This window comes from Physeter macrocephalus, chromosome 5 (assembly GCF_002837175.3).
Source record: "Physeter macrocephalus isolate SW-GA chromosome 5, ASM283717v5, whole genome shotgun sequence".
In the NCBI taxonomy this organism is placed as follows: Eukaryota; Metazoa; Chordata; class Mammalia; order Artiodactyla; family Physeteridae; genus Physeter; species Physeter macrocephalus.
This window is the reverse complement of record NC_041218.1, coordinates 77,872,350-77,899,821: the sequence shown is the minus strand read 5'-3', so window position 1 is coordinate 77,899,821 and position 27,472 is coordinate 77,872,350. Positions and strand designations below refer to the sequence as shown.

Sequence of the window (27,472 nt, the reverse complement as noted above, 5' to 3'; positions counted from 1 at the left end):
TTGGAATTTTCATAATGCTTATATGCCAGGGAATTCAGTTTGTTTCCCTGTATCCTCCTATGCCTGTGTTGTTCAGTTGTCTTAAATGGGACATTTAAGAAAAGCTATAATGCTTAAATGTCATTTATGTGATCAGTGATAATTACAAATAAATTATTTTATTTTAGACATCTAAGTAATAGTAAGCCTCCTAACCCATATTTTTTCTTGTGAATTCAAGAGCTTGTTTCAGAGGACAATGTATATCCATTGCATCCTTTGACTGTGTTGATAGCTACATCTGTGGCCTGAGACTTTGAGGATGAATGGAAGATAGGGTACTAAGATGGGTTGTGTGTTTTTTTTTTTTTTTTTTGCTGTAACCCCCTAAAATGAGCTTATCATTTCTGCACCAATGAAAACGTGTTCGGTACTTTTGTTTTTGTTCTCTGCTGTGGCAGCTTGTCAGATGAAACCAACTCTCACTTCTTTTTCTTTGGTGTATACCAGAGCAAATTAATGGTTGTACATAATAGGAGAGATTTATTATGTATAACTTCTAGTTGTATGCAGCAAGTGACAGGATATGTTTGACTATAACTGTCAGATGTGTATGTTAACTTGATTTTGTAGCCTTAGTCAAAGTAGAAACCATCTGGCTAAGATGAAGAAATGTTTAACTAGAAAATTCCTGGCTGGCCCATTTAGACATCGGCTTGGCTTCTTGTGAGCCTCGCATAGGTGGCTCTGTAGTTCCTCTGCAGTCCCTTTTACTCAAGAAAAATGCAGTTACTTATTGCCAGCAGGAGAGGTTTTACCTTTCAAGACTGGAGAGCAAATGGTCATTTGCAAAAATTTATTTTAGTTAGGCTAACTGCTAACTTATTGCCTTTAACCGTTTTTGTCAAAAGTATATGGTTTAATCTTATTTCATCAGTCATTCAATTGCCTCATCTGTGATGTATAGTTATTATTGTTGTCAACCTTTTCTAGGACTTCCTTACTTTTCCACCTCTTGTGCAACGTTCCACAATCTATCAAATGCAGATGTATCACTGCAAAGGTCTGTTCCAGTGGATCCGGGCCATCTTTAAAGTTAATGGACCTTTTTGCGTTTCCTACATGAATGACACTGATGAGATATGTTCTCATCTGTAGGCTCAGGGAAGAATTTATGGAAAAATTAAAGAAGAAAACTTTGTTAGTCCTAAAGAAGAGGTGAAACTTGAAGCTCACATCAGAGTGCCATCCTTTGCTGCTGGCAGAGTTATTGGAAAAGGAGGCAAAACGGCAAGTACTTCAGCAAAACCTGTGCAGTGGTATGAAAGGGAAAGCGTTGAAAGGTACTTAGGAGTTCCAAGTCCCTAAATTTTGGCTAACTTATAAAAAGCAGGACCGTCTGGGCCAAGGTTTGGAGAAGATTGCCTTTTGTTCCTCCTGAGTGTTGGTGTCAGCTACCAGTGAAAGCAGTGCCTCTCTTTCAGACCACTTTGTATGGGAGAACTGTCTCATACTTATAAGGGGCATTTTGCATTTTCTGTTGATATACATCAGCTTTTTACTTTTATTGTGCAAACACTTAATGACATGAAAAGAACTTTAAAATATTTATAACTGATACCTCTATAACTGAAAAAAGCAAATGGTTTCCAGTTTCTAACACATAAAACTTCTAAGACATTTTCAAAGCTATTTACAATTCTGAAGTGATTGAAAGTGTGTATTTTGGAATCAGATTTTCAGGGGGTTGAATCTGGTTTTGTCATTAACTTATGCAACTGTGGGCAAGTCAGTTTCTTTCACTAAGGCTAATACTAATAAATGGATAGAATTATTATTATTAGATGAGATTATAAATGTAAAGCCAAAGCTCAGTATTTTGACACATAGGAAATGGTAATTTAAAAAAAAAAAAAAAGAAAAGAACTCCACTTAACATGATATGTATTTATCTCCTTCAGGTGAATGAGCTCCAGAATTTGTCAAGCGCAGAAGTTGTTGTTCCTCGTGACCAGACGCCTGATGAGAATGACCAAGTGGTCGTCAAAATAACTGGTCACTTCTATGCTTGCCAGGCAAGTGGGCTCTGGTGTGATAAGTGAGCTCTTCTGCTTCTTTCTTCTTCCTGAGTGGTCCTCCTCCCATGCGTGTCCCCATGTCATATAAATATTTCAGGCTGCTTGGTGCTTAACACTTTTAATCCCCCTTTTAGCAGTTGATTTCAGAGACTCTGCTAGGAAACTAATAAGTATGTATCTTTAATCTTCAAATAAATTTCAATTTGAAGTTGTTGAAATGGAAGAGTAAATTAACTTTTGGTCATACTTGATCAGGTAGAAATTTCAAAGCTCTCTCCTACTGCAGGTTGCCCAGAGAAAAATTCAGGAAATTCTGACTCAGGTAAAGCAGCACCAACAGCAGAAAGCTCTGCAAAGTGGACCACCTCAGTCAAGACGGAAGTGAAGGCTCAGGAGACAGCCCACCACAGAGGCAGATGCCAAACCAAAGACAGATTGCTTAACCAACAGACGGGCGCTGAACCCCTATCCAGAATCACATGCACAAGTTTTTACCTAGCCGGTTGTTTCTGAGGACCAGGCAACTTTCGAACTCCTGTCTCTGTGAGAATGTATACTTTATGCTCTCTGAAATGTATGACACCCAGCTTTAAAAAAAGAAAAAAATTAGGGGGTGAGGGAGGGAAAGAGAGGAGCTCTGCACTTCCCTTTTGTTGTATTCTCAGTATAACAAATATTCTAATTTTTCTTAATATTCATTCCCCCATAATGCCAGAAATTGGCTTAACGGTGCATTTACTAAATTCATCAAACAAAAATAGATTGCTCCTATGTCCAATTGTTAAAATTGGATCAGAATAGAATTATTACAGGAACTTAAATGTTAAGCTATTAGCATAGAAAAACTGTTCTCAGTTTTATCTAACACTAACACAAATAACCTAAGGGAAGTGCTGAATGGTGTTGGCAGGGGTATTAAATGTGCATTTTTACTCAACTACCTCAGGTATTCAGTAATGCAATGAAAGCAAAATTGTTTTGTTTTTTTCTGAAAATTTTATATACTTTATAAAGATAAGTCCAACTGTTTTTTAAAAAATAAAATTAGCTAACAGGCAAATAACTGAGAAAAAATTTTACTTCTGGCTGGTGACAGTAAAGCTGGAAAATTAATTTCAGGTTTTTTGAGGCTTTTGACAGTTATTAGTTGGAAAATCCAGTAAATGTTCAGTGATATGGAGCAGTGCCTATATTTGGAGAGCAGCAAATACCATTTATTTTTTTGTTTATGGTAGGGAAGTTTTTGATGGTACTAACAGCAAAGTGGCTGCAGGAGGTTTTGGAACGGCTAGTTTTAATAAATGGCTTCAGGAGACTTAGGGTTTTTTTGTTTGGCTATGTGATTGAATGCATAAATGCTTTGTGCTTTTGACTATCACTACCTAAAGCAAGTGTATCTATGGAGACATGCAGCTCCTGTGAACTTTAAATTGATTGGCAAGAAGAAAGCTTCAGCTTGCCTTACAGGATGCTTAGTTTGCCAATATATTTCAGACCAGTTGGTCTATGCTTGGAGCAGACCCCAAAAGAATTGCTTTGTGAAGACCAGTCAGACGGTGTGACAGTGTTTAAAGGCAATAAAAAGGCTACATCTCCCCGTGCCAGGCACTGTCATGAGCCTCACACTAAGCTATTTTGAAGATTTTAAGCAATGATAAATCAAGAAGAATGAAAGGCCACCTAGAATATTACATAAATTGCAGCAGGATTTCTGTATTCTCTGCAACCAGTTATTTGAAAATAAGTCAAAAGGTAGAAAAATACAAGAACAACTTTTGGAATATAATTTGAATGACTGTGATATAATACATTTGACCTTTGATACTGAACGCATTCGCCCATTCCCTAACTTGATGGCAAAGCCTGGTATGTACAGTTATGTGGGTGTGGGTGGTCTCCAAGGCCACACTGCTCTCAGAATTGTGTTTCTTTTGTTCATTAAATGATCACAGTCGTCATATTATACTGATCTGAAGGGCGTATATAATAACCCTTAAATCATTTTGCTTCATTTGTATTTCAAGATGAATTTCTACAGACTAGGTAAGTTTTTCTGAAGATCACTATCATTTAAACATTTTGAAAATGACTTGAAATGTTTTCCTAAATGTTTTCAGAAAATCAGTTTATTTTGTAGTTTTAGCCAAAAAGTGCCCTTTTTGTCACTGAATTCATCTAGCATTCATCATTTTCTTCCATACAATGAATTGCTTTAAAAAAAAAAGTTAATGGACTGGCTTTCTGGTTGGATTTTGGGTAAAATGTGCTTAAGGCCAGAGCTCTTCCTCAGTATTTGATTTTTCCAACTTTTTTTTTTTTAAATACAGATAGGTGCTACATTTATATCTGCCTGTTTAAATTCTGTCATGTTTCACTTCTAGCCTTCTAGTGTGGCAAATCATGTTTTACTTTCAATTAAGCATTGGTAATGGAGTATCTGGTAATACTAGGAAATAATTCTGTTGTAATTGAGTTTTGTACTCACCACATATGGATCATTCCTCATCTGTAACGTGCCCCAAATGCAGCTTCGTTTTCCAGATACCTTGATGCAGAATAAAGTGTTTCATTATCAGGTGCAGCCTGCTGTGCAGTATGTTTTATTTTTGGCTTTTCAAATTAATGTGAATGTCCTGAATTTGGTCAAAGTGTATTTTTAGTAATGCTACGTCAATCTCAAGGTAGGCACCAGTATCTACCAATGTCCTTACTGTGAACCTAGATAATACTGTTGCATATGAACTGAGAACCAAAGGTTTTACGTTACAGGACCAGTGGGGTGGTTATGTTTTCTGCTATATTAAAAAAAAAATTTTGGCCTTTACTATTCTACAGAATAAGATTTAAACTTAAACTTGGAAAACACTTTGCTAGTCCTGGGAATGAGCATTCCTAGCACTGTGGATGAAATGGTCATGAAATGCCCCCCAAACCATGGTCAAATTTATGACCATGAGGGGCCCTGCTGACTGGAAATTGGCACTCGCCATAGGCACTTGCTGTCTGCCTCTACAAAGATTAAATCACGAGCCGCTGCAGCTGCTGACCTTCAACACCCCCTGAAAAGGAGTTCAGAGCAGAGAACAGGAATGAGGCACTCTGTGCTCTGGGAAAAACTGGCAGAACAGGCCTTCAGATAGATAGATAGATAGATATTTTCAGGAGAAGATTTTGTGGGCCCAGATTCTTGCATCTTCTCGTACCTAGAGAAACACTAACAAACATCATTAATGGTGACATCTGCTTTGACTATGAAGGGGAATATTACAATTAAGAGTCAACAATTAAGACTCAAAATGGAGTAGCTATGGTTTAGACATCCAAGAAATAACTAGATGACACTGTGGATGTGATTTCAGGCAAGTCCTTGTATTGCTAAGAACTTGAGTTTTCTGAGCTGTGTCAGACTTGGATGCCACCAGCCGTTCTCAAAATAACGTCTGCTGGCAGCTGCAACCTTACTTTTTAAAGGTCTCCTCTTGTAGCTATTACATTTTTAGACAACGGAATTGCTTTACATCATACATTAACAAAAAGAATCATGTTTGATGACCAATAGCACCTGTTATCTATGTGTGGATACCACATTAAAAGTTAAAACCTACCTCAATAAAACTATAGACAATTGGCTACCTGGCTACAAGTCTCCCCAAAGCACCAGGTCCAGCCTGTTTCAGGCTTATTCTCCTGAAAAGAAATGACGTTTATTTTGCCTATTAAAATCCCGTTGTCACTCCTCCAGCTACTTCGGATTGTGTCACACCAAAATGGCAGACCAAGGGATTAAGATTTTAATCATACAAGACTCAGATCCAGGAATCGGGAATCAGAAATATTTCCAATCCAGTGTCTGTCTATTCTCCAAATTGAGGCAGGACGATGCCGTACTGTAGCAGGAAGTGGCCAGCACTGTTGTCGCCCAGTTCCCTGAACTGGAACTGGGCAGGACTCTGGGGGGCTCCAGAGTACAAATCCTTGCTGTGTCCCCTGTTTCTTGTTTGTAGGATACAGGCTTCACTCAGCCTCCTTGACCTTCCCTGAGTTCCAAAGGGCAGATTCAAACAGTTGCTAATCAGGGAAGGGAGGGGATGCAAAAACAGGGGAGGAGCTGTCAAGTAGTGGTACAGCCCTGGGGCAGGGTCCTGGTGATGCATAACAATATCTTTGAGTTCTGCAGGAACTAAGGCCCCCACCCAGGTGGAGGATGGTAACTTCAGGCTGAGTGCAAGATTCCTGGAGCACTGTCCTATTACCTCACTACCAATCGATCAGAAGAAAGTCACACACCCTGCAGCCCTCACCCCAAATTTTGCCTGCCTTTTCTGGGCCTGGTGATGACCATCCTGTTAGGCCTCCTGTTTGGCCCTTGTCTGTTTCAACTGCTTACAAGGTTCATCCCCCACAGGGTCCAACAGTTTCAGCTAAACTGCTGTTACTACAAGGATGAATGCCAGTTTCGGGCACAGAATACCTCAATTTAGATCAGGTAGAGAGAGACTTCTACTCTACTAGGCAGGGCTACACCAACTCTCATCAGGAAGTAGTTACAGAAGAAAGAGACCTCCACTCCAATTCCCAAGAATTATCTTGAGTATGAAGTCTCTCAGGGAGGAGTTGTTAGGGGAAACACTTAAACTGCCTGCCCTGGCCAGGCAACATAGTAACCACTTGCATGAGTTGTTATCTTAAACAGGAGGTCCTGGTAAGGAATGCAGAACTAACAAGCTACTACCAACTGGAAGAATTCAGGAAAGGTCAAAAGGAGAGAGGAGACTTCAGTCTATATGTCCTGCCAACCTCCCAGAATCTTTCTCACTGGAATCCACCTTGGCTGAGCAATGCGTGCACCACCAGGAAGGACCCCGAGTCAGAATGATTGGCCAGAGACAACCCAGAAACTAACCCCATTCCCATAAAACACGAGACTGTGAGCCATGTGGTGGATGGAGCAGTCCTCCTGGGTTCCTTTACCCTCCTGCTTTCCACCTGGGTGCCCCTTCCCAATAAAGTCTCTTGCTTTGTCAGCAAAAAATAAAATAAAAATAAACTGAGCAGAGAGTGCAAGTAAAACACAGGGGCCAATGCAACTTCCAGGAAATCCTGCTGCGATCTCAGGAACAAAGACAATATATTAATTTTAGTTTGAATGTACTGATTCACAGTGTGAGAATTAGCTCACTTACCTACAATTTCCATGTCAGTTAGGATTAGTGTCCATGGATAAGACTTGTTTTGACAACAACCAGCTAGGCAGGGTTTAGGAGTTATTAAGTGACTCAATCCAAATCTGAAATGACTAAAGCAGTTCATACCATTTTATTCACATTTAAACTCCACAGGAGCCAGAGATGAAGTGTCAGCTTCTATTCCAAGAATGAAGTCTTCAGGTAAGGTCTCAGGTGCTATCTGAGTTAACTGGTCATCATAAGAATGAAGGGTCCATAATTTCTCTAATTCATAGGTTTCTCTGGTTTCTGGAAGCATCAAATGAATCACCATGCTGCCAAAGCCCACACTGAGCCAGTCATCAGTGTCCTTCCCTTCGATGTTAACCTGAGGCTCACTTTTACATTTCAGGTGTTTGTACATTTTCACAATGTAGTAGGCCATGGCATGTACGTGTCGAGTGGAAGTTCCAATAATTTCTCTAATTCATAGGTTTCTCTGGTTTCTGGAAGCATCAAATGAATCACCATGCTGCCTATCAAGGACAGATAAGACTTCCAATGAAGAAGCAGTTCATTTGCTTTTACCCTTGTGATCTCATAAACCTGTGACAGAACAGTGGTTCTCAAAAGTGTGAACCCCAGATTAGCATTACCTGAGCACTTGTTAGAAATGCAAATTGTGGACACCATCCAGCAAAAATACCACAGAAGTGATGCTGTGCTTTTCTCAGTGCATCATACAGGAGGTATATGATATCAATATGTAACATTACTCATGATGGGGTTCGCTTGGGAGACAGTCCTCCAAGGGTATCATCACATTTCTGCACAGCCTGTGAGCAAAGCACTGACAGGCTTTTGTTCTGGACTATATTTTTAAGGATGTTGGCAAATATTCTCAGAACTACTGTCTCCCTCTGGATCAAAGCGCAAGTATGCTTACAGCAGTGGTTTTCAATAAGGGACATTTTTGATTTTCACAGTTGGGGGCGTGGAGAGGAGAAGAACATCCTACAGTGCACAGGATATTCCTCCGCACCCGAATTACCTGGCCAAAAATGTTAATAGTGGCAAGGCTGAGAAACCCTGACATACAGCCTTGGCCGAAAAAGTGTTTTCCACCAGAGCAAATGCAGGCCTGCTTCCTGCCCATTATAAAAGATGTAGATACCCTAATCTCAGGGTTCTTCTCTTAGAACTTTGTGTGCAGGTGTCATCTGTTCAGGTGTTGCTCAGGGACCCTGGTGCAAAAATGGTGCTTGACGCTGGCTACTGCTGAGCAACAAACTGTGCTTCATCAAACCTTGACTAACTTGTTAGCTTACCCGTAAGATAAAATCTCAGACCTTTCACAGTTCTTCAGTTACTGTTTTTCCCTTTGTATTAACTATCTTTTGGGGAAATACTTTGAAACTATGTATGTATTAATACCCAAATGTGTTAAATCTTTTCAAAATTCTAGTCCTCTGCTCTTGTCCTTCCCTGTGCCTAGAATACCCTTCACCTTATCGGAGTTATTTAAGGCCAAGGTTATGTGTACCCCAAGTTGCCTTCCACCACCACTAGGAGATCTCTCCCATGTTATCCATCCTGTTCTCCACCAGCTTTCTGACCTGTATGGCAACTTACATACATACCATGTGAGATGAGGATTTCACATGTGAATAAGACCAACTAAGTTATAAGAAAACTTATTTTAGACACACTTCAAAAATTGTATGCAGAGATAATAAGAACCTGCTATATAAAAAAATTCTAAAGTTGAAAAGAAAAATGTGGAGAAACAGAGATCTCAATCCTTTTACAACTGAAAATAGTTCAAGATTAGTGCAATATCAAATATTTATCTGTAGAATGTGCCAAAATAACTTACCAAAGTCCACACAGAGCCAGTCATCAGTGTCCTTCCCTTCGATCTTAACATGAGGCTCACTTTTACATTTCAGGTATTTGTACTGAAAAAAAGCCAGATCACATATTAAAGGGGAAGAGGATAGGGAAAATCTCTGTTCTTATTGAGGGTCTGGGGGTATTTTTCTTGGTCTTAATTGGGCAACTAGCTTATTCATTCCTCACAGCTACACCATGCCCCTTAATATAAACATAGGGAAACTTTTTTCCCCCTTAAATCCTACCCACCTCCTACACCTCTCCCCTGAATCCTCCTGCCCAAACCCTTCTGACGGGGCCACCTCACTCATTTACCAAGGTGCCGCAGAGGCAGGCCTAAACTCTCTCAATATCCACTTCTCATACATCATCCCTTCTGTCCATCCCAGCTTCCTTTCCCTCTCAGGGGAGACAGATGCTGCCTTCCTGTTTTAAGGCTAGGTCTTCTCAGTTCTAATGATTCCATCTCATCTACTTTCATGACAACGTTAATGGGATTTTATCATCCCATAATCTCTATTCCCAGCAGATTCCATGAATGGTCTAAAACAACAAATACACTGATGTTAGAAAAAAATACTATTACAAGACAAGGACATTTATATAACAATAAAAGGGTCAACCAACCAAGATGACATAACAATTAGAAACGCACCAAAAATCAGAGCTCCTAAATATATGAAACAAACATTGACAAAATTGAAGGGAGAAACAGAGAGCAACCCAGTAATATAGGAGACTCAATACCTTATTTGCATTAATGGATGGAAGATCAAGAAGGAAATAGAGAATTTGAACAACACTACAGACCAATTGAACCTAACGGACATTAACAGAACATTCTACCCAACAACAGCAGAATACACATTTTTCTCAAGTGCACATGGAACATTCTCCAGGATAGATCATATGTTAGGCAACAAAACAAGTCTTAATAAATTCGAAGATTAAACTCATATAAAGTATATTTTCTGATCACAATGAAATGAACTAGAAATCAACAGAAGTAAAACTAGAAAATCCACAAATATGTGGAAATCAAACAATTGTTTTATTACCTTAAACAACTGATCAAAGAAGAAATCACAAGGGAAATTAGAAAATATCGAGACAAATGAAGTTACAGAATGCAGTGAGAGCAGCAGTAAGAAGGAAATCTAAGAAGGAAATTTATAGCTGTATATGCTTACATGAAAAAAACAGTTCCCAAATCAACAACATGAATTTATACCTTAAAGAACTAGGAAATGCACCATCAAAAAATCGACAAATAATAAATGCTAGAGAGGGTATGGAGAAGAGGGAACCCTTCTGCACTGTTGGCGGGAATGTAAATTGATACAACCACTATGGAGAACAATATGGAGGTTCCTTAAAACACTAAAAATAGAATTACCATATGACCCAGCAATCTCACTCCTGGGCATATATCCAGAGAAAACCATAATTCAAAAAGACAGATGCACCCCAATGTTCATTGCAGCACTATTTACAAAAGCCAAGACAATGGAAGCAACTGAAATGTCCATAGATGGAGGAGTGGATAAAGATGTGGTACATATATACAATGGAATATTACTCGGCCATAAAAAAAGAATGAAATAATGCCATTTGCAGCAACATGGACCTAAAGATTATCATACTGAGTGAAGTAAATGAGACAAATATCATATGATATCACTTATATGTGGAATCTAAAAAAATGGTACAAATGACCTTATTTACAAAACAAATAGAGTCACAGATATAGAAAACAAACTTATGGTTATCGGGGGAGGGGGGATAAATTGGGAGATTGGGATAGACATATACTGTAGATACTACTATATATAAAATATATAACTAATAAGAACTGACTATAAGAACTAATAAGAGTACTGAGGGAACTCTACTCAATACTCTGTAATGACCTATATGAGAAAAGAATCTAAAAAAGAGTGGATATATGTATATGTACAACTGATTTGCTTTGCTGTACAGCAGAAACTAACAACACTGTAACTCAACTATACTCCAATAAAAATTAATTTAAATAAATAAATAAATGCTGGAGAGGGTGTGGAGAAAAGGGAACCCTCCTACAGTGTTGGTAGGAATGTAAATTGGTACAGCCACTATGGAGAACAGTATGGAGGTTCCTCAAAAAACTAAATATAGAACTACCATATGAGGGACTTCCCTGGCACTCCAGTGGTTAACACTCTGCAGGGGTGTGGCTTCAATCCCTGGGTGGGGAACTAAGATCCTGCACACCATGCGGCATGGTCAAAAAACCTACCTTAAGAGATATAGATAGATATAGATATATATATAGATATAGATGTATACAGAACTACCATATAATCCAGCAAGCCCACTCCTGGGCATATATCCAGAGAAAACCATAATTCAAAAAGACAGATGCACCCCAATGTTCACTGCAGCACTATTTACAATAGCCAAGACATGGAAGCAACCTAAATGTCCATTGACAGAGGAGCGGATAAAGAAGATGTGGTACCTATATACAATGGAATATTACTCAGCCATAAAAAAGAAAGAAATAATGACATTCGCAGCCACATGGATGGACCTAGAGATGATCATACTAAGTGAAGTCAGACAGACAAAGACAAGTATCATGATATCGCTTATATGTGGAATCTAAAAAAAAATGGTACAAATGAACTTATTTACAAAGCAGAAATAGAGTCACAGATGTAGAAAACAAACTTATGGTTACCGGGGGGGAAAAGCAGGGGGGGGTGGACAAATTGGGAGATTGGGATTGATACATACACACTACTATATATAAAATAACTAATAAGGACCTACTGTATAGCACAGGGAACTCGACCCAATACTCTGTAACGAACTATATGGGAAAAGAATCTAAAAAAGAGTGGATATATGTATAACTGATTCACTTTGCTGTATACCTGAAACTAACACATTGTAAATCAACTATAGTCCAATAAATATTATAAAATAAAAAGAACCAGGAAATGAAGAACAAATTAAACTTAAAGCTGGCAGAAGGAAGAAGTCAATGACCAAATTAAAACAAAACAGACAAAAATCAATGAAACCAAGATTTCGTTTTTCAAAAAGATCAACAAAATTGACCAATAAACCCCCAGATAACTAAAATCAGAAATGAGTGAGGAGACATTAGAGACACAACAAACTGGAAAACCCAGAATAAATGGACAAATTCCTAGAAACACACAACCTACCAAGACTGCATCATGAAGAAACAGAAAGTATGAATAGCCCTATTCAATAATAGCAACAGGATTGAGTCATTAATCAAAAGCCTCCCAACACAACTGTATCTCAAACGAAAGGGTGGGGTATAGAGAAAAGAACACACAGAGAAGAAGGAAGGAAAAAAACCTCCCAACAAAGAAAAGCCCTGGACCACACATCTTCTTCACTGGTGAATTCTACCAAATACTTAAACATAAGCTGACATCAAATTTTGCTAAAACTCTTCCAAAAAACTGAAGAGGTGGGAACACTTCCTAACTTATTCTATGGGAGTAGCATTAACCTGATACCAAGACCAGACAAAGACCCTATAACAGAACACTACAGAGCAATATCCTTGATGAATACTGAAGGAAAAATCCTGAATGAAATACTAACAAACCTAATTCAATACCTCATTCAAAGAATTATATATCAACACCACATGGGATTTATTCCTGGAATGTAAGGATGATTCCACATGAAAAAATCAATGTATGGACTTCCCTGGTGGTACAGTGGTTAGGAATCCACCTGCCAATGCAGGGGACATGGGTTCGAGCCCTTGTCTGGCAAGATCCCACATGCCATGGAGCAACTAACCCCGTGTGCCACAACTACAAAAGCCTGTGCTCTACAGCCCATGAGCCACAACTACTGAGCCCACGTGCCACAACTACTGAAGCCCAAGCGCCTAGAGCCTTGCTCTGCAACGAGAGACGCCACCGCAGTAAGCCTGCACACTGCAACAAAGAGTAGCCCCCACTTGCCACTACCAGAAACAGCCTGCGCACAGCAACAAAGACCCAACACAGCCAAAAATAAATAGATTTTAAAAATCAATGTAATAAACCACATTAACAAAATGAAAGACGAAAACCACAGGATCATTTCAAATTTATGCAGAAAAAGCATTTGACAAAGTTCAATACACTTTCATGATAAAAACTCAACAGAGATAAGATTAAAAAAACCACCACCTACCTTAAGGTAATAAAGGCCATACATGAATAGCCCACGGCAATTAGCTATCATCATACTTGAAAGCAAAAAACTGAAAGTTTTTCCTCTCAGATCAGGAACAATACAAGAATGCCCACTTTTGCCACCTTCTATTCAACACAGTACTGGAAGTTCTAGCCATGGCAATTAGAGCAAGGGAAAACAAAACAAAAAAGTAACAAAATTGGAGAGGAAGAAATAAAATTGTCTCAGTTTGCAGATGACATGCTCTTTATACATAGAAAACCCCAGGGCTTCCCTGGTGGTGCAGTGGTTAAGAATCTGCCTGCTAAGGCAAGGGACACGGGTTCGAGCCCTGGCCCAGGAAGATCCCACATGCCACAGAGCAACTAAGCCCATGCGCCACAACTACTGCACCTGCGCTCTAGAGCCCGCGTGCTGCAACTACTGAAGGCTGCATACCTAGAGCCCGTGCTCCGCAAGAAGAGAAGCCACTGAAATGAGAAGCCTGTGCACCACAACAAAGAGTAGACCCTGCTCGCCGCAACTAGAGAAAGCCTGCATGCAGCAACGAAGACCCAACACAGCCATAAATAAATAAATTTATTTTAAAAAAGAAAAGAAAACCCTAAAGATTGCACCCAAAAAAAACCTGTTAGAAAAAATGAATTCAGCAAAGTTGTAGGATATTAGATCAAAACCCCAAAATCAGTTGCGTTTCTGTACACTTAATAAGCAACCTGAAAAGAAAATTAAGAAAACAATTTCGGGACTTCCCTGGTGGCACAATGGTTAAGAATCCACCTGACAATGCAGGGGACACGGGTTCGAGCCCTGGTCTGGGAAGGTTCCACATGCCGCAGAGCAGCTAAGTCCATGCGCCACAACTACTGAGCCTGTGCTCTAGAGCCCACGAGCCACAACTACTGAGCCTGCATGCCACAGCTACTGAAGCCCATGCACCTAGAGCCTGTGCTCCACAACGAGAAGCCACCGCAATGAGAAGCCTGCACACCACAACGAAGAGTAGCCCCCGCTCACTGCAACCAGCGGAAGCCCGTGTGCAGCAACGAAGACCCAACTCAGCCATCAATCAATAAATTTTTTTAAAAAGAAAATATTTCTGTTTACAATAGAATCAAAAAGGATAAAATACTTAGAAATAAACATAACCATGGAAGCAAGACTCGCACACTGAAAACTACAAAACGTTGCAAAGATGCCACCAATAATCACACTCTGTATCCATGAAATGGAACACAATATTGTTAAGACTTTATCTACAGATTCAATACAATCAATCTCTATCAAAGTCCCAGTGACTTTTTTTTTGTAGAAATAGAAAAATCCATCCTAAAATTTATATGTAATCTAAAGAGACCCCAAATAGCCAAAAACAATCTTGAAAGGGAGGAGCACAGTTGAAGATCTCAAGTTTCCTGATTTAAAAACTTACTACAAAGCTACAGTAATCAAAACAGTGATTAAGATAACTGATAGACCACTGGAATAAAATAAAGAGCCTATAGGGTCAAATGATTTTTCAACAAGGGTGCCAAGTCCATTCAATAGGGAAAGGCAGGGCTTCGCTGGTGGCACAGTGGTTGAGAGTCCGCCTGCCGATGCAGAGGACATGGGTTCATGCCCCAGTCCGGGAGGATCCCACATGCCGCAGAGCGGCTAGGCCCGTGGGCCATGGCCACTAAGCCTGCGTGTCCAGAGCCTGTGCTCCGCAACGGGAGAGGCCACAACAGTGAAAGGCCTGCGTACCGCGGGGAGGGGGCGGGGGGGGAGGGAAAGGCAGTCCTTTCAACAAATGGTGCTGGAAAAACTAGATTATCTACATGCAAGAGAATGAAGTTGGAGTCTTTATCTGACACCATCTACAAAAACTAACTGAATACCAAAGACCTAAACATGAAACCTAAAACTATAAAACTCTTAGAAGAAAACACAGTGGATAAGATTGGTTCAAGATGGCAGAGTAGAAGGACGTGCGCTCACTCCCTCTTGCAAGAGCACCAGAATCACAACTAACTGCTGAACAATCATCGACAGGAAGACACTGGAACTCACCGAATAAGATACCCCACATCCAAAGACAAAGGAGAAGCCACAATGAGATGGTGGGAGGGGCACAATCACAATAAAATCAAATCCTATAACTGCTGGGTGGTGACTCACAAACTGGAGAACACTTATACCACAGAAGTCCACCCACTGGAGTGAGGGTTCTAAGCCCCACACCAGGCTTCCCAACCGGGGGGTCCAGCACAAGAGGAGGAATTCCTAGAGAACCAGACTTTGAAGGCTAGTGGGATTTGATTGCAGGACTCCAACAGGACTGGGGAAAACAGAGTCCACTCTTGGAGGGCACACACAAAGTAGTGTGCACATCGGGACCCAGGGGAAGAAGCAGTGGCCCCACAGGACACTGAATCAGACCTACCTGCTAGTGTTGGAGGGTCCCCTGCAGAGGCGGGGGGTGGCTGTGCCTCACCGTGAGGACAAGGACACTGGCAGCAGAAGTTCTGGGAAGTATTCCTTGGTGTGAACCCTCCCAGAGTCTGCTATTAGCCCCACCAAAGAGCCGGGTGGGCTCCAGTGTTGGGTCGCCTCAGGCCAAACAACCAACAGGGAGGGAAACCAGCTCCACCCCTGAGTAGACAAGCGGATTAAAGTTTTACTGAGCTCTGCCCACCAGAGCAACACCCAGCTCTACCCACCACCAGTCCCTCCCATCAGGAAACTTGCACAAGCCTCTCAGATAGCCTCATCCACCAGAGGGTAGATAGCAAAAGCAAGAAGAACTACAATCCTGCAGACTGTGGAACAAAAACCACATCCACAGAAAGAGAGACAAGATGAAAAGGCAGAGGGCTATGTACCAGATGAAGGAACAAGATAAAACCCCAGAAAAACAACTAAATGAAATGCAGATAGGAAACCTTCCAGAAAAAGAATTCAGAATAACGATAGTGAAGAGGATCCAGGACCTCGGAAAAAGAATGGAGGCAAAGATCGAGAAGATGCAAGAAATGTTTAACAAAGACCTAGAAGAATTAAAGAACAAATAAACAGAGATAAACAATACAATAACTGAAATGAAAAATACACTAGAAGGAACCAAAAGCAGAATAACTGAGGCAGAAGACGGAGAAGTGACCTGGAAGACAGAATGGTGGAATTCACTGCCGTGGAACAGAATAAAGAAAAAAGAATGGGGGCTTCCCTGGTGGCGCAGTGGTTGGGAGTCCTCCTGCCGATGCGGGGGACACGGGTTCGTGCCCCGGTCCGGGAGGATCCCATGTGCCGCGGAGCGGCTGGGCCCGTGGGCCATGGCCGCTGCCCGAGAAAATATTTGACGAGATTATAGTCGAAAACTTCCCTAACGTGGGAAAGGAAATAGCCACCCAAGTCCAGGAAGCGCAGAGAGTCTCATACAGGATAAACCCAAGGAGAAACATGCCGAGACACATAGTAATCAAATTGGCAAAATTTAAAGACAAAGAAAAATTATTGAAAGCAGCAAGGGAAAAATGACTTAATAACATACAAGGGAACTCCCATAAGGTTAACAGCTGAGTTCTCAGCAGAAACACTACTAGCCAGAAGGGAGTGGCATGATATACTTAAAGTGATGAAAGGGAGCAACCTACAACCAAGATTACTCTAGTCAGCAAGGATCTCATTTAGATTCAATGGAGAAATCAAAAGCTTTAGAGACAAGCAAAAGCTAAGAGAATTCAGCACCACCACACCAGCTCTACAACAAATGCTAAAGGAACTTCTCTAAGTGGGAAACACAAGAGAAGAAAGGACCTACAAAAACAAACCCAAAACAATTAACAAAATGGTCACAGCACAGGCTAAAGGCACTTCTCTAGTCAGGAAACACAAGAGAAGGAAAAGACCTACAATAACAAACCCAAAACAATTAAGAAAATGGTCATAGGAACATACATATCGATAATTACCTTAAACGTGAATGGATTAAATGCTCCAACCAAAAGACACAAGCAACTGCTAACAGCTATAATAGAGGAAATTGACAGTAACACAAAAATAGTGGGGGACTTTAACACCTCACTTAAACCAGTGGACAGATCACCCAAATAGAAAATTAATAAGGAAACACAAGCTTTAAATGACACAAAAGACCAGATAGATTTAATTGATATTTATAGGACATTCCATCCAAAAACAACAGATTACACTTTCTTCTCAAGTGCACACAGACAATTCTCCAGGATAGATCACATCTTGGGTCACTAATCAAGCCCCAGTAAATTTAAGAAAATTGAAATCACATCAAATATCTTTTCTGACCACAACGCTATGAGATTAGAAATCAATTACAGGGAAAAAAACGTAAAAAACAAACACATGGAGGCTAAACAATACGTTACTAAGAGATCACTGAAGAAATCAAAGCGGAAATGAAAAAATACCTAGAGACAAATTACAACGAGAACACGAAGATCCAAAGCCTATGGGATGCAGCAAAAGCAGTTCTAAGAGGGAAGTTTATAGCAATACAAGCCTACCTCAAGAAACAAGAAAAGTCTCAAACTAACCTCACACCTAAAGGAACTAGAGAAAGAAGAACAAACAAAACCAAAAGTTAGGAGAAGGAAAGAAATCATAAAGTGCAGAGCAGAAATAAATGAAATAGAAACAAAGAAAATAATAGCAAAGGACAATAAATCTAAAAGCTGGTTCTTTGAGAAGGTAAGCAAAATTGATAAACCTTTAGCCAGACTCATCAAGAAAAAGAGGGAGAGAATCAAATCAATAAAATTAGAAATGAAAAAGGAGAAGTTACAATGGACATGGCAGAAATACAAAGCATCCTAAGAGACTACTACAAGCAACTGTATGTCAAAATGGACAATCTGGAAGAAATGGACAAATTCTTAGAAATGTATAACCTTCCAAGATTGAACCAGGAAGAAATAGAAAATATGAACAGACCAATCACAGTAATGAAATTAAAACTGTGATTTAAAATCTTCCAACAAACAAAAGTCCAGGACCAGAGTGCTTCACAGGTGAATTCTATCAAACATTTAGAGAAAAGCTAACATCCACTCTTCTAAAACTGTTCACAAATTTCAGAGGAGGAGAAATAAATGAAACAGAAACAAAGAAAACAATAGCAAAGATCAATAAAACTAAAAGCTGGTTCTTTGAGAAGGTAAACAAAATTGATAAACCACTAGCCAAAAAAAAGGGAGAAAAAGAGAGAGAGGGCTCAAATCAATAAAATTAGAAATGAAAAAGAAGTTACAACAGACACCACAGAAATACAAACCATCCTGAGAAACTATTACAAGCAACTCTATGCCAATAAATTGGACAACCTGGAAGAAATGGACAAATTCTTAGAAAGGTATAACCTTCCAAGAGTGAACCAGGAAGAAATAGAAAATATGAACAGACCAATCACAGTAATGAAATTAAAACTGTGATTTAAAATCTTCCAACAAACAAAAGTCCAGGACCAGAGTGCTTCACAGGTGAATTCTATCAAACATTTAGAGAAAAGCTAACATCCACTCTTCTAAAACTGTTCACAAATTTCAGAGGAGGGCACACTCCCACACTCATTCTATGAGGCCACAATCACCCTGATACCAAAATCAGACAAAGATACAACAAAAACAGAAAATTACAGGTCAGTATCACTGAAGAATAGAGATGCAAAAGTCCTCAACAAAATGCTAGCACACAGAATCCAACAACACATTAAAAGGATCATAAACCATGATTAAGTGGGATTTCTCTACAGCATGCAAGGATTCTTCGATATATGCAAATCAATGTGATACACCATATTAACAAATTGAGGAATAAAAACCATATGATCATCTCAATATATGCAGAAAAAACTCTTGACAAAACACAACACAATCTACAGATTCAATGCAATCCCTATCAAATTACCAATGGCATTTTTTACAGAACCGAACAAGAAAGATTAAAATCTGTATGGAGACACAAAAGACTCCGAATAGCCAAAGCAGTCTTGAGGGAAAAAAAATGGAGCTGAAGGAATCAGACTCCCTTCAGACTACACTACAAAGCTACAGTAATCAAGACCGTACGGTACTGGCACAAAAACAGAAATATAGATCAATGGAAAGAACACTCCCTAACACCATACACAAAAATAAACTCAAAATGAATTAGAGACCTAAATGTAAGAGTGGACACTATAAAACTCTTAGAGGAAAACATAGGAAGAACGCTCTTTGACATAAATCACAGCAAGATCTTTACTGATCCACCTCCTAAAGTAATGGAAATAAAAACAAAAATAAACAAATAGGACTTAATGAAACTTAAAACCTTTTGCAAAGCAAACTACAAGCAAGACGAAAATACAACCCTCAGAATGGGAAAAAATATTTGCAAACGAATCAATGGACAAAGGATTAATCTCCAAAATATATAAAGGGCTCATGCAGCTCAATATTAAAAATACAAACAACTCAATCCAAAAATGGCAGAAGACCTAAATAGACATTTCTCCAAAGTAGACATACAGATGGCCAAGAAGCACATGAAAAGCTGTTCAACATCCTTATTATTAGAGAAATGCAAATCAAAACTACAATGAGTTATCACCTCACATTGGTTATAATGGGCATTATCAGAAAATCTACAAACAACAAATGCTGGAGAGGGTGTGGAGAAAAGGGAACCCACTTGCAGTGTTGGTGGGAATGTAAATTGATACAGCCACTATGGAGAACAGTATGGAGGTTCCTTAAAAACTAAAAATAGAATTACCATATGACCCAGCAATCCTACTACTGGGCATATACCCAGAAAAAACCATAATTCAAAAAGACACATGCGGGCTCCCTGGTGGCACAGTGGTTGAGAGTCCGCCTGCCAATACAGGGGACACGGGTTCGTGCCACACGTGCACCCCAATGTTCATTACAGCACTATTGACAATAGCCAGGACATGGAAGCAACCTAAATGCCCATCGACAGACGAATGCATAAAGAAGATGTGGTACATATATACAATGGAATATTACTCAGCCATATTAAGGAACAAAATTGGGTCATTTGTAGAGACGTGGATGGATCTAGAGACTGTCATACAGAGTGAAGTAAGTCAGAAAGAGAAAAACAAATATTGTATATTAACGCATGTATGTGGAATCTAGAAAAGTGGCACAGATGAACTGGTTTGCAGGGCAGAATAGAGACACAGATGTAGAGAACAAACGTATGGACACCAAGGGGGGAAAGTGGCAGGGGCGGGTGGTGGTGTGATGAATTGGGAGATTGGGATTGACATATATACACTAATATGTATAAAATGGATAACTAATAAGAACCTGCTGTATAAAAAAATAAAATTCTAAAGTTCAAATAAAAAATAAAAACCAAGTAATCCAAAAAAAAAAAAAAAAAAGAAAAAGAAAACACAGCAGAAAAGCTTCATGACATTGGATTTGGCAATGATTTCTTGGATATGAGACCAAAAGCAACAGCAGAAAAATTTAAAACTTTGGTGCATTAAGGGACACAATGAACAGAGTAAGAAGGCAACCTACAGAATGGGAGAAAATATTTGCAAATCACATAGACGATAGGGGATTTATATCCAGAATATACAGAGAACTCCTACAACTTCACAATAAAAAAAAAAAACTCGATTAAAACATGGGCAAAGGATCTGAACAGGCATTTCTCCAAATATACACAAATGGCTAATAACCATGAGAAAAGATGCTCAACATCACTAATTTAGAAAAATGCAAATCAAAACCACAACAAGGTACCACTTCACTCTCATTAGGATTACTATCAATATTATCAACAAACCAGAAAATAACGAAAATAACAAGTGGTGAGAATGTACAGAAACTGGAACCCTTGTGCACTGCTGGTGGGAATGTAAAGTGGTGCAACTACTGTGTGAAAGTGTGATGGTTCCTCAAAAAATTAAACAATTACCATGATCTGGCAATTCCACTTATGAAATTAAAAGCAGAGATCTGAACAGATATTTCTACACTCATGTTTATAGCAGCATTATTCACAATAGCCAAAAGGTGGAAGCAACCCAAATGCCTACCAATGGGTGAATAAGATAAAATGTGGTATATACATACATTAAAATAATCAGTCTTAAAAAGAAGGAAATTCTGACACATGCTACAACACAGATGAACCTTGAAAAATATTATGCTAAGTGAAATAAGCCAGTCACAAAAGGAAAATTAGAGTATGATTCCACTCAAGGAGGTACTTATTAGTGTAGTCAAATTCACAGAGACAGAAAGCAGTATGGTGGACGCCAGAGGCTGGGGGAAGGAAGAATGGGAAGTTATTGTTTAATGTGTACAGAGTTTTTTGCAAGATGAAAAAAGAAAAACGTTCCGGAGATGGATAGTGGTAATGGTTGCACAACAATGTGAATGTAATTAACGTCACTTAACTGTACACCTAAAAATGGCTAAAATGTTCAGTTTTGTTATGCATATTTTACCAGAAACAAGAACAAAACTTTCTTGACCTTGCATTTTTCTCCCTCATCTAAAATTTTTGCAAAAGGAATTTCTATTCCCCTCCCTTGCTCTTCCACAGAAACGTTCTCTGAAAAAATCTCTCATTCTTTTTATATCTCCAAGTCCAATGGTCACTTCTAAGTCTTACTTACTCTGTCTTACTATTACATCTGACAGAGACCCTAGGATCCTGCCTTTTAACTTCTCCATACCCTCCAAGTTCTCTTAGTCTCTCCAACTACCCCCTCTTTTTGAATCTTCCTTTGTCCTGCCATGCTGCACCAGGGTTTTGTTCTCAGTCCCCTTATTTTACCACCCTTCTCTAGGCAATCCCAGCTATTCTTTTGGTCTTAACTGTTCCCTCTCTGACCCATTTTCAACAGGGTGAAAGAAGTATGTTCCCCTCTAGAGTGGTATCAGAATCAGCTTCCAAGTACACTTTCTTCCTCATTCTGATTCCTATTCAGTCTAGGTGGAAAATAACTGCCTTCTCTTTCCTCAACTAGACCTGTGAATTTGGAGGGTAAGAACTAAATCTTTTTCATTTTTGTCTTCCCAATACCCAGCACCGTGCCTGGGAACACTGGACATGCTCAAACATTTGAATTAAACTCTAGGCCAGCACTATCCAATAGAAGTTTCTGCAACTATGGAAATGTTTTATATTTGTGTCCAGTATGGTAGCCATTAGCCACATGTGGCCACCAAGCACCTGAAATGTGGCTAGTACAACTGAAGAACTGAATTTTTAGTTTTATTTTATAATTACATAGCCACATGGGGCTAGTGGGTGTCACACTGGACAGTTTTGCTCTAGAAATCCCTCTAGGTTATATTGTCTTCTAGCCTGCCTCAGGTAATTTTTTTTGGTATTATTTTTCTTGTCACAAGAGACAAGAACATAAAATATCTTGACCCACTAAGGCTAGATATTGGTCCCCATAACTTTCACTATCAAAGAACATAAAACACTCATGCAAATTCTAAAAATCTGGGCTTCTTATATAATCTTAGGGTTTAATTATTAAATGTTGCTCTTCCGCCTGATGCATTGACACTATTCCATTAAGTTAAAGATTCCAAAGAAAAAGAAAGCATCCTACCATTTTCACAATGTAGTAGGCCATGGCATGTAAGTGTCGAGTAGAAGTTCCACTACCAATTACAAAGTAATCTGTATATTTCATTTCTGGAGGAACCTTGATGACACAAATGTCTCTTGCATTTTCTTGCCTCAGAAGTGAAACCAGCATATCGATGTCAAACTTGGGACCAGTATGATCTGAAATGCACAAAGATTTGCTTTTGTCAGGTGGCCAAGTAAAGACAGACACAATATGCACCCAGAGATGCCGGCAGCTGACAGCGAAACCACTCCTCCGTGAAGGTGTTTAGGCCTCCTGGAAGTTGAAGCTGGGCACTGGTTTCATACACCACTGCTCAACTTATGGGAAGGGTGCGCAGGTCACAGACAGCCACCACACACATCCTTTCCTATTAGCGCATGCAAGTAGAACCAGACATCAGCAACGATGGCTTTCTGTTCTAGTACCTGAGGAAATGAGTAACACAGCTCAAGCAGAGAACTGCTATACAAAGAGAGGAAAACGGGAATTCCCTGGTGGCGCAGTGGTTAAGAATCCACCTGCCAATGCAGGGGACATGGGTTCGAGCCCTGGTCCGGGAAGATTCCACATGCCGCAGAGCAACTAAGCCCGTGCACCACCATTGCTGAGCCTGTGCGCCACGGCTACTGCGGGCCGTGTGCCAAGAGCCCGTGCTCTGCAACAGGGGAGGCCACCGCAGTGAGAAGGCCGCGCACCAAGCGAAGAGCAGCCCCCGCTCTCTGCAACTAGAGAAAGCCCATGCGGAGCAACAAAGACCCAACACAGCCAAAATAATAATAATAATAATGGTTAATAATAAAAATTTTTAGAGAGGAAAACTGGAGCACAATTTGGGGAGGTGGTAATATCTTGGAACACATTAAATTGAATTCCAGTCACAAAGGGTCACAGAACTAGAATTGTGAACTGGAAGGGCTCTTGGGTAGTATCTGTCCGCAACCTTCATTTGAGAGAGAAACTCAGAACTAGCTGAGTAAGTGTGTGGCCCCAAATCTACCAATCCGAGGGTTTAACAGCAATTCTCATTTTGAACTCTCAAGATTTTCTTACAATGCCAGTTGGGTTATGTAACAACTGTTATCTGTGAAAACCGTTTTTTATTTTTTTTTTCCTCTAGAGATTTAGATATTCAGCTCTTCGCCGGGGTGTATAAGAGCCTGAGGACTTAACAGCTCTCTTCAGTTCTAAAGCTGACTCCCAGGGCCCTAGTGGCTAACCTCTCTCTCTCATACTTCGTCCTTTCACAGGCATGATCTGTTTACCAGCTCTCAAGTTTCTAAAAGCTTACAATACTTAGAGGCTCTTAAATTGGCCCCATCTCCTATAAGCGCTTCTTACGCACCCCTGAGCCCCGAGACCCTGGCTCTTCCTCAGAATCCTCACGCCCCAACATCCTCGACAAGTCCATCTCTCGGAACCCTAGACAGAATGTGAACGGGCATGAGGACGGTGAGGTTGTGATGCCAGGGGTCCGACGTGGCCGTTCGGACAGACGCCTGGGGTTCGGGAGACTTGAGTCCATCTCTTGATCTCACTGTGAAATGCAAAGCTGGTGCCGAGAACCTTTGCAGTCCCTTCCAGTTCTGTTCTGTAGGAGTTTTGTGACCCCATGAGAAATGGAAAAAGAGAGGAACTCAGCCTCTTTAGCGGGGACCCGGCTCCCTCCCCCTCGCCCGTACCTCCGGTGCCGGACTCCGGGCGCCCCTCGCCGGCTGTTCCCTCCGCCCGCTCCTCCAGGCCCGGCCCGTCGTGCAGGCCGCGCGCTCGGTGGGGGGCCGGGCAGACCTTGCCGAGCGTCGGTCCCACCGGAAGCCGCCCCAAGGACAGCCGCCGAAGCCGGAGCCCCGCGGCCGCCGCGGGCCACGCTCCCGGGGAGAAGGCCCGGCGCCACAGCAGCGCCCCGACCCGCTGCGCCACGCAGCCCCACGGCCCCATCGCCGTCGCCACGCGTCGACTCACGAGGCGGGGCTTAATGGGGCTCGAGCGGGCCTGCGGCTTTCCATAGGCCAGGTCAACGAGGCAGGGCTTGGAAAATTGACGTCAGGAGCGTGGGCGTGGCCAGGGCCCGAAGGTGGGGCCGTGGGCGGAGTGGGAGGAGGAGGGGAAACCGACAGTGACCCGGAAGAATTTGGGGATTAGGGATTAGATTTTGTAGGCGTCAGAGGACTAGGATTTCGCTACTCACCTTGCGTTCCCCTGCACCGTACTGACGCATTGTGTCTTCCTTGAATTGTTCTTATTTTTCCTTGATGTCTCCGTTCACTGGAATGTAAACAGCATGAAGGCAGAAATTTTTGTTTTTATCTGTTCTCTCCACAGCACCTAAAGCGGAAAGTACGGAAGTTGCTTCTGTTGATTAGACTGGAATTAGGACCATTACCAAAGAAGTTGTCAAGATTCCCTTGCAAATTTGAAATCCCATGAGGAACATCTGTTATCCTGGGTGGGGGTTGGGTGGGAGGCAGAGATTAAGGACCATTTGCAAAACGTTCTTAGTAGGTCAGCCCTTCAGGGACACTCCCCGAATGGAGTTATTTTATGCTAATGGACTGCGCTGTGGCGCTCACCTCGGTGAGAATAAGGAATGCTGAGTTGCAGTTACAGTATTGAATCCTAGGATGTGAGAGCTGAAAGAGACCCAGGGAAGAAAAATGACTTGCCTGTGGCCAAGCTGGAACCAGAAGCTGTTTCTGAACTCCAGCCTGGTAACTTCTGAAAGGAAGAGGCTAGTAGAAGGGGGCAAATATCTCGGATTCCTGGATCAGTGCCAAGCACATAGTAGGTACTCCAAATGCTTGACACATTACTTTCTTTTAAAGAAATAACTCCAAGCATTAATTTTTAAAATTAAAAACTACAGAAACTAATATAAGCACCTGTGTGTACCACCCTGAATATTCACAATTGCTTCAAGTTATTTTTGAAAATAATAATAAAGTGTTACAGATAAAGTTAAGTCTCATCCTTTTCACTTCCGTTTCCCCATAGGCATGGATTTGGTGCTTCTCCCAGCATTTGCCATCAGTTCTGCGTTTCCACTATTTTTTCTGAACACCCCAAACCTGCTTTACCACCTGTATTTGCCATCTCATTTAATGGGTCATCATCCCCCCCAAATCTCCTAAATTCTGGACTGCATTCACTGCAGGATCTTCCTGCAACAACTATTCCATTCTCAAATCCTGCTTATCCTACCTCCAATATATATATATACATATATATATATTTTTTTTTTATTTTTTTTTTATTTATTTTTTTTTTTTGCGATACGCGGGCTTCTCACTGTTGTGACCTCTCCCGTTGCGGAGCACAGGCTCCGGACGCGCAGGCTCAGCGGCCGTGGCTCACGGTCCCCGCCGCTCTGCGGCATGTGGGATCCTCCCGGACCGGGGCACGAACCCGTGTCCCCTGCATCGGCAGGCGGACTCTCAACCACTGCGTCACCAGGGAAGCCCTCCAAAATATTTTTTGAATCCAACTTCTCGTCTTCATTCCCACTGTTCCTTCCTTAGTCTGAGCCCTCAACAGCTTTTGGCGAATTACTGGGACAGCCTCCTACCTGGCTCTCCTGTCTCCAATCTGTCTCTACTCTTTCCATCCTCCATGCTGCCCGCTAAAATTATTTTAGCCTCATCTGCTTTTTGCTGTTTTACAAACACACCATAACCTTTCCATGCTGAGCTTTGCACATACTCTTCCATTCCATTTTTTTAGAGTGCCTTTCTTCTTCCACCTTTGCACATGACAAACTCAGAAACTACTTCAGAAGCCCTTCATCCCTTTGTTCATAAATGTCTTTAACATTTACCATGTTCGATTGGATGATAACCCGTTGGAAAAGATTTTAAGATTTATTTCCAGCTCTTCTGTTCATTAGCAGTGTAAGACTGAAGTGACTCAATCTCCCTGAGCCTTTTATTTATCACCTCCTCTCAGCTCCTTCTCCAGCTCCTACAGAACTGCTGATGTGACCTCACAATACTTTGGACTTTCAAATACAAATATATAATACTGCTGACATTTACTCTAATCATCCTCTCTCCTGTCTGGAAGCTCCCAGTGGGCGGGGACTATTCACCTTTCCCCTCCCTGCCTTAGCCCAGCACCTGGCACTGGAATGTTTGTTGGCCTTGGTGAGGGTCCTTGGGGAGGTCGTGAATCACAAGTCTACTCAGAATGACCCATTGTATGCAAACTGCACATCAATGTGAGAAGAAAGTACACCCTTCATTGTGAAGATGAGTAGAAGTAGGGCTGGTAGTCTTCAGGTCCCTACCAATTCCTGTAGGCAGTGGGAGAAATGATAGCCTGGGTGCCCAGAGGCCCAGCTCCAGATTGAGCAATGGTTCTGAGATCTGAGGAAACAATGCTGCAAGAGGTGGGAATGTGAGCCTGCACTTTGGTCCAACAAACAGGCTCATTGCAGAAATGGTGGAGGAGGTTCTTCCCACATAGGAGCCTCCTACTTGAGAGGCCCCTGGCGGGGCTCAAACCACAGTCTCCAT

At 41.0% G+C, this 27,472-nt stretch overlaps 2 protein-coding genes across 10 annotated transcripts in view; one reads left to right on the top strand and one right to left on the bottom strand.

Moving 5' to 3' along the window:
• The window catches only part of IGF2BP3 (insulin like growth factor 2 mRNA binding protein 3), a 140,686-nt gene extending 138,206 nt beyond the window's left edge, over positions 1-2,480 (top strand). For 2 of the 3 annotated variants that reach the window (XM_024130546.3, XM_024130539.3), the window contains 3 exons: positions 1,138-1,269; positions 1,941-2,054; positions 2,344-2,480. In XM_024130546.3, coding sequence (XP_023986314.1) covers positions 1,138-1,269; positions 1,941-2,054; positions 2,344-2,442 — 345 coding nt within the window. In that variant the 3' untranslated portion in view covers positions 2,443-2,480. Of the gene's footprint in view, positions 1-1,137; positions 1,323-1,940; positions 2,055-2,343 lie in introns of those variants that run through there. The other variant, XM_024130547.2, reaches the window with a different exon arrangement.
• Positions 1-24,903, bottom strand: part of MALSU1 (mitochondrial assembly of ribosomal large subunit 1) — a 115,596-nt gene extending 90,693 nt beyond the window's left edge. For 5 of the 7 annotated variants that reach the window (XM_028490111.2, XM_028490106.2, XM_028490108.2 and 2 more), the window contains exons 1-4: positions 24,647-24,902; positions 22,944-23,122; positions 9,099-9,180; positions 4,543-4,602 (exon numbers count right to left, since the gene is read on the bottom strand). In XM_028490111.2, coding sequence (XP_028345912.1) covers positions 4,553-4,602; positions 9,099-9,180; positions 22,944-23,122; positions 24,647-24,902 — 567 coding nt within the window. In that variant the 3' untranslated portion in view covers positions 4,543-4,552. Of the gene's footprint in view, positions 1-2,555; positions 2,645-4,542; positions 4,603-7,369; positions 7,558-9,094; positions 9,181-22,943; positions 23,123-24,646 lie in introns of those variants that run through there. The other 2 variants (XM_024130548.2, XM_028490110.2) reach the window with 2 other exon arrangements.
• Positions 24,904-27,472: the final 2,569 nt, after the last annotated feature.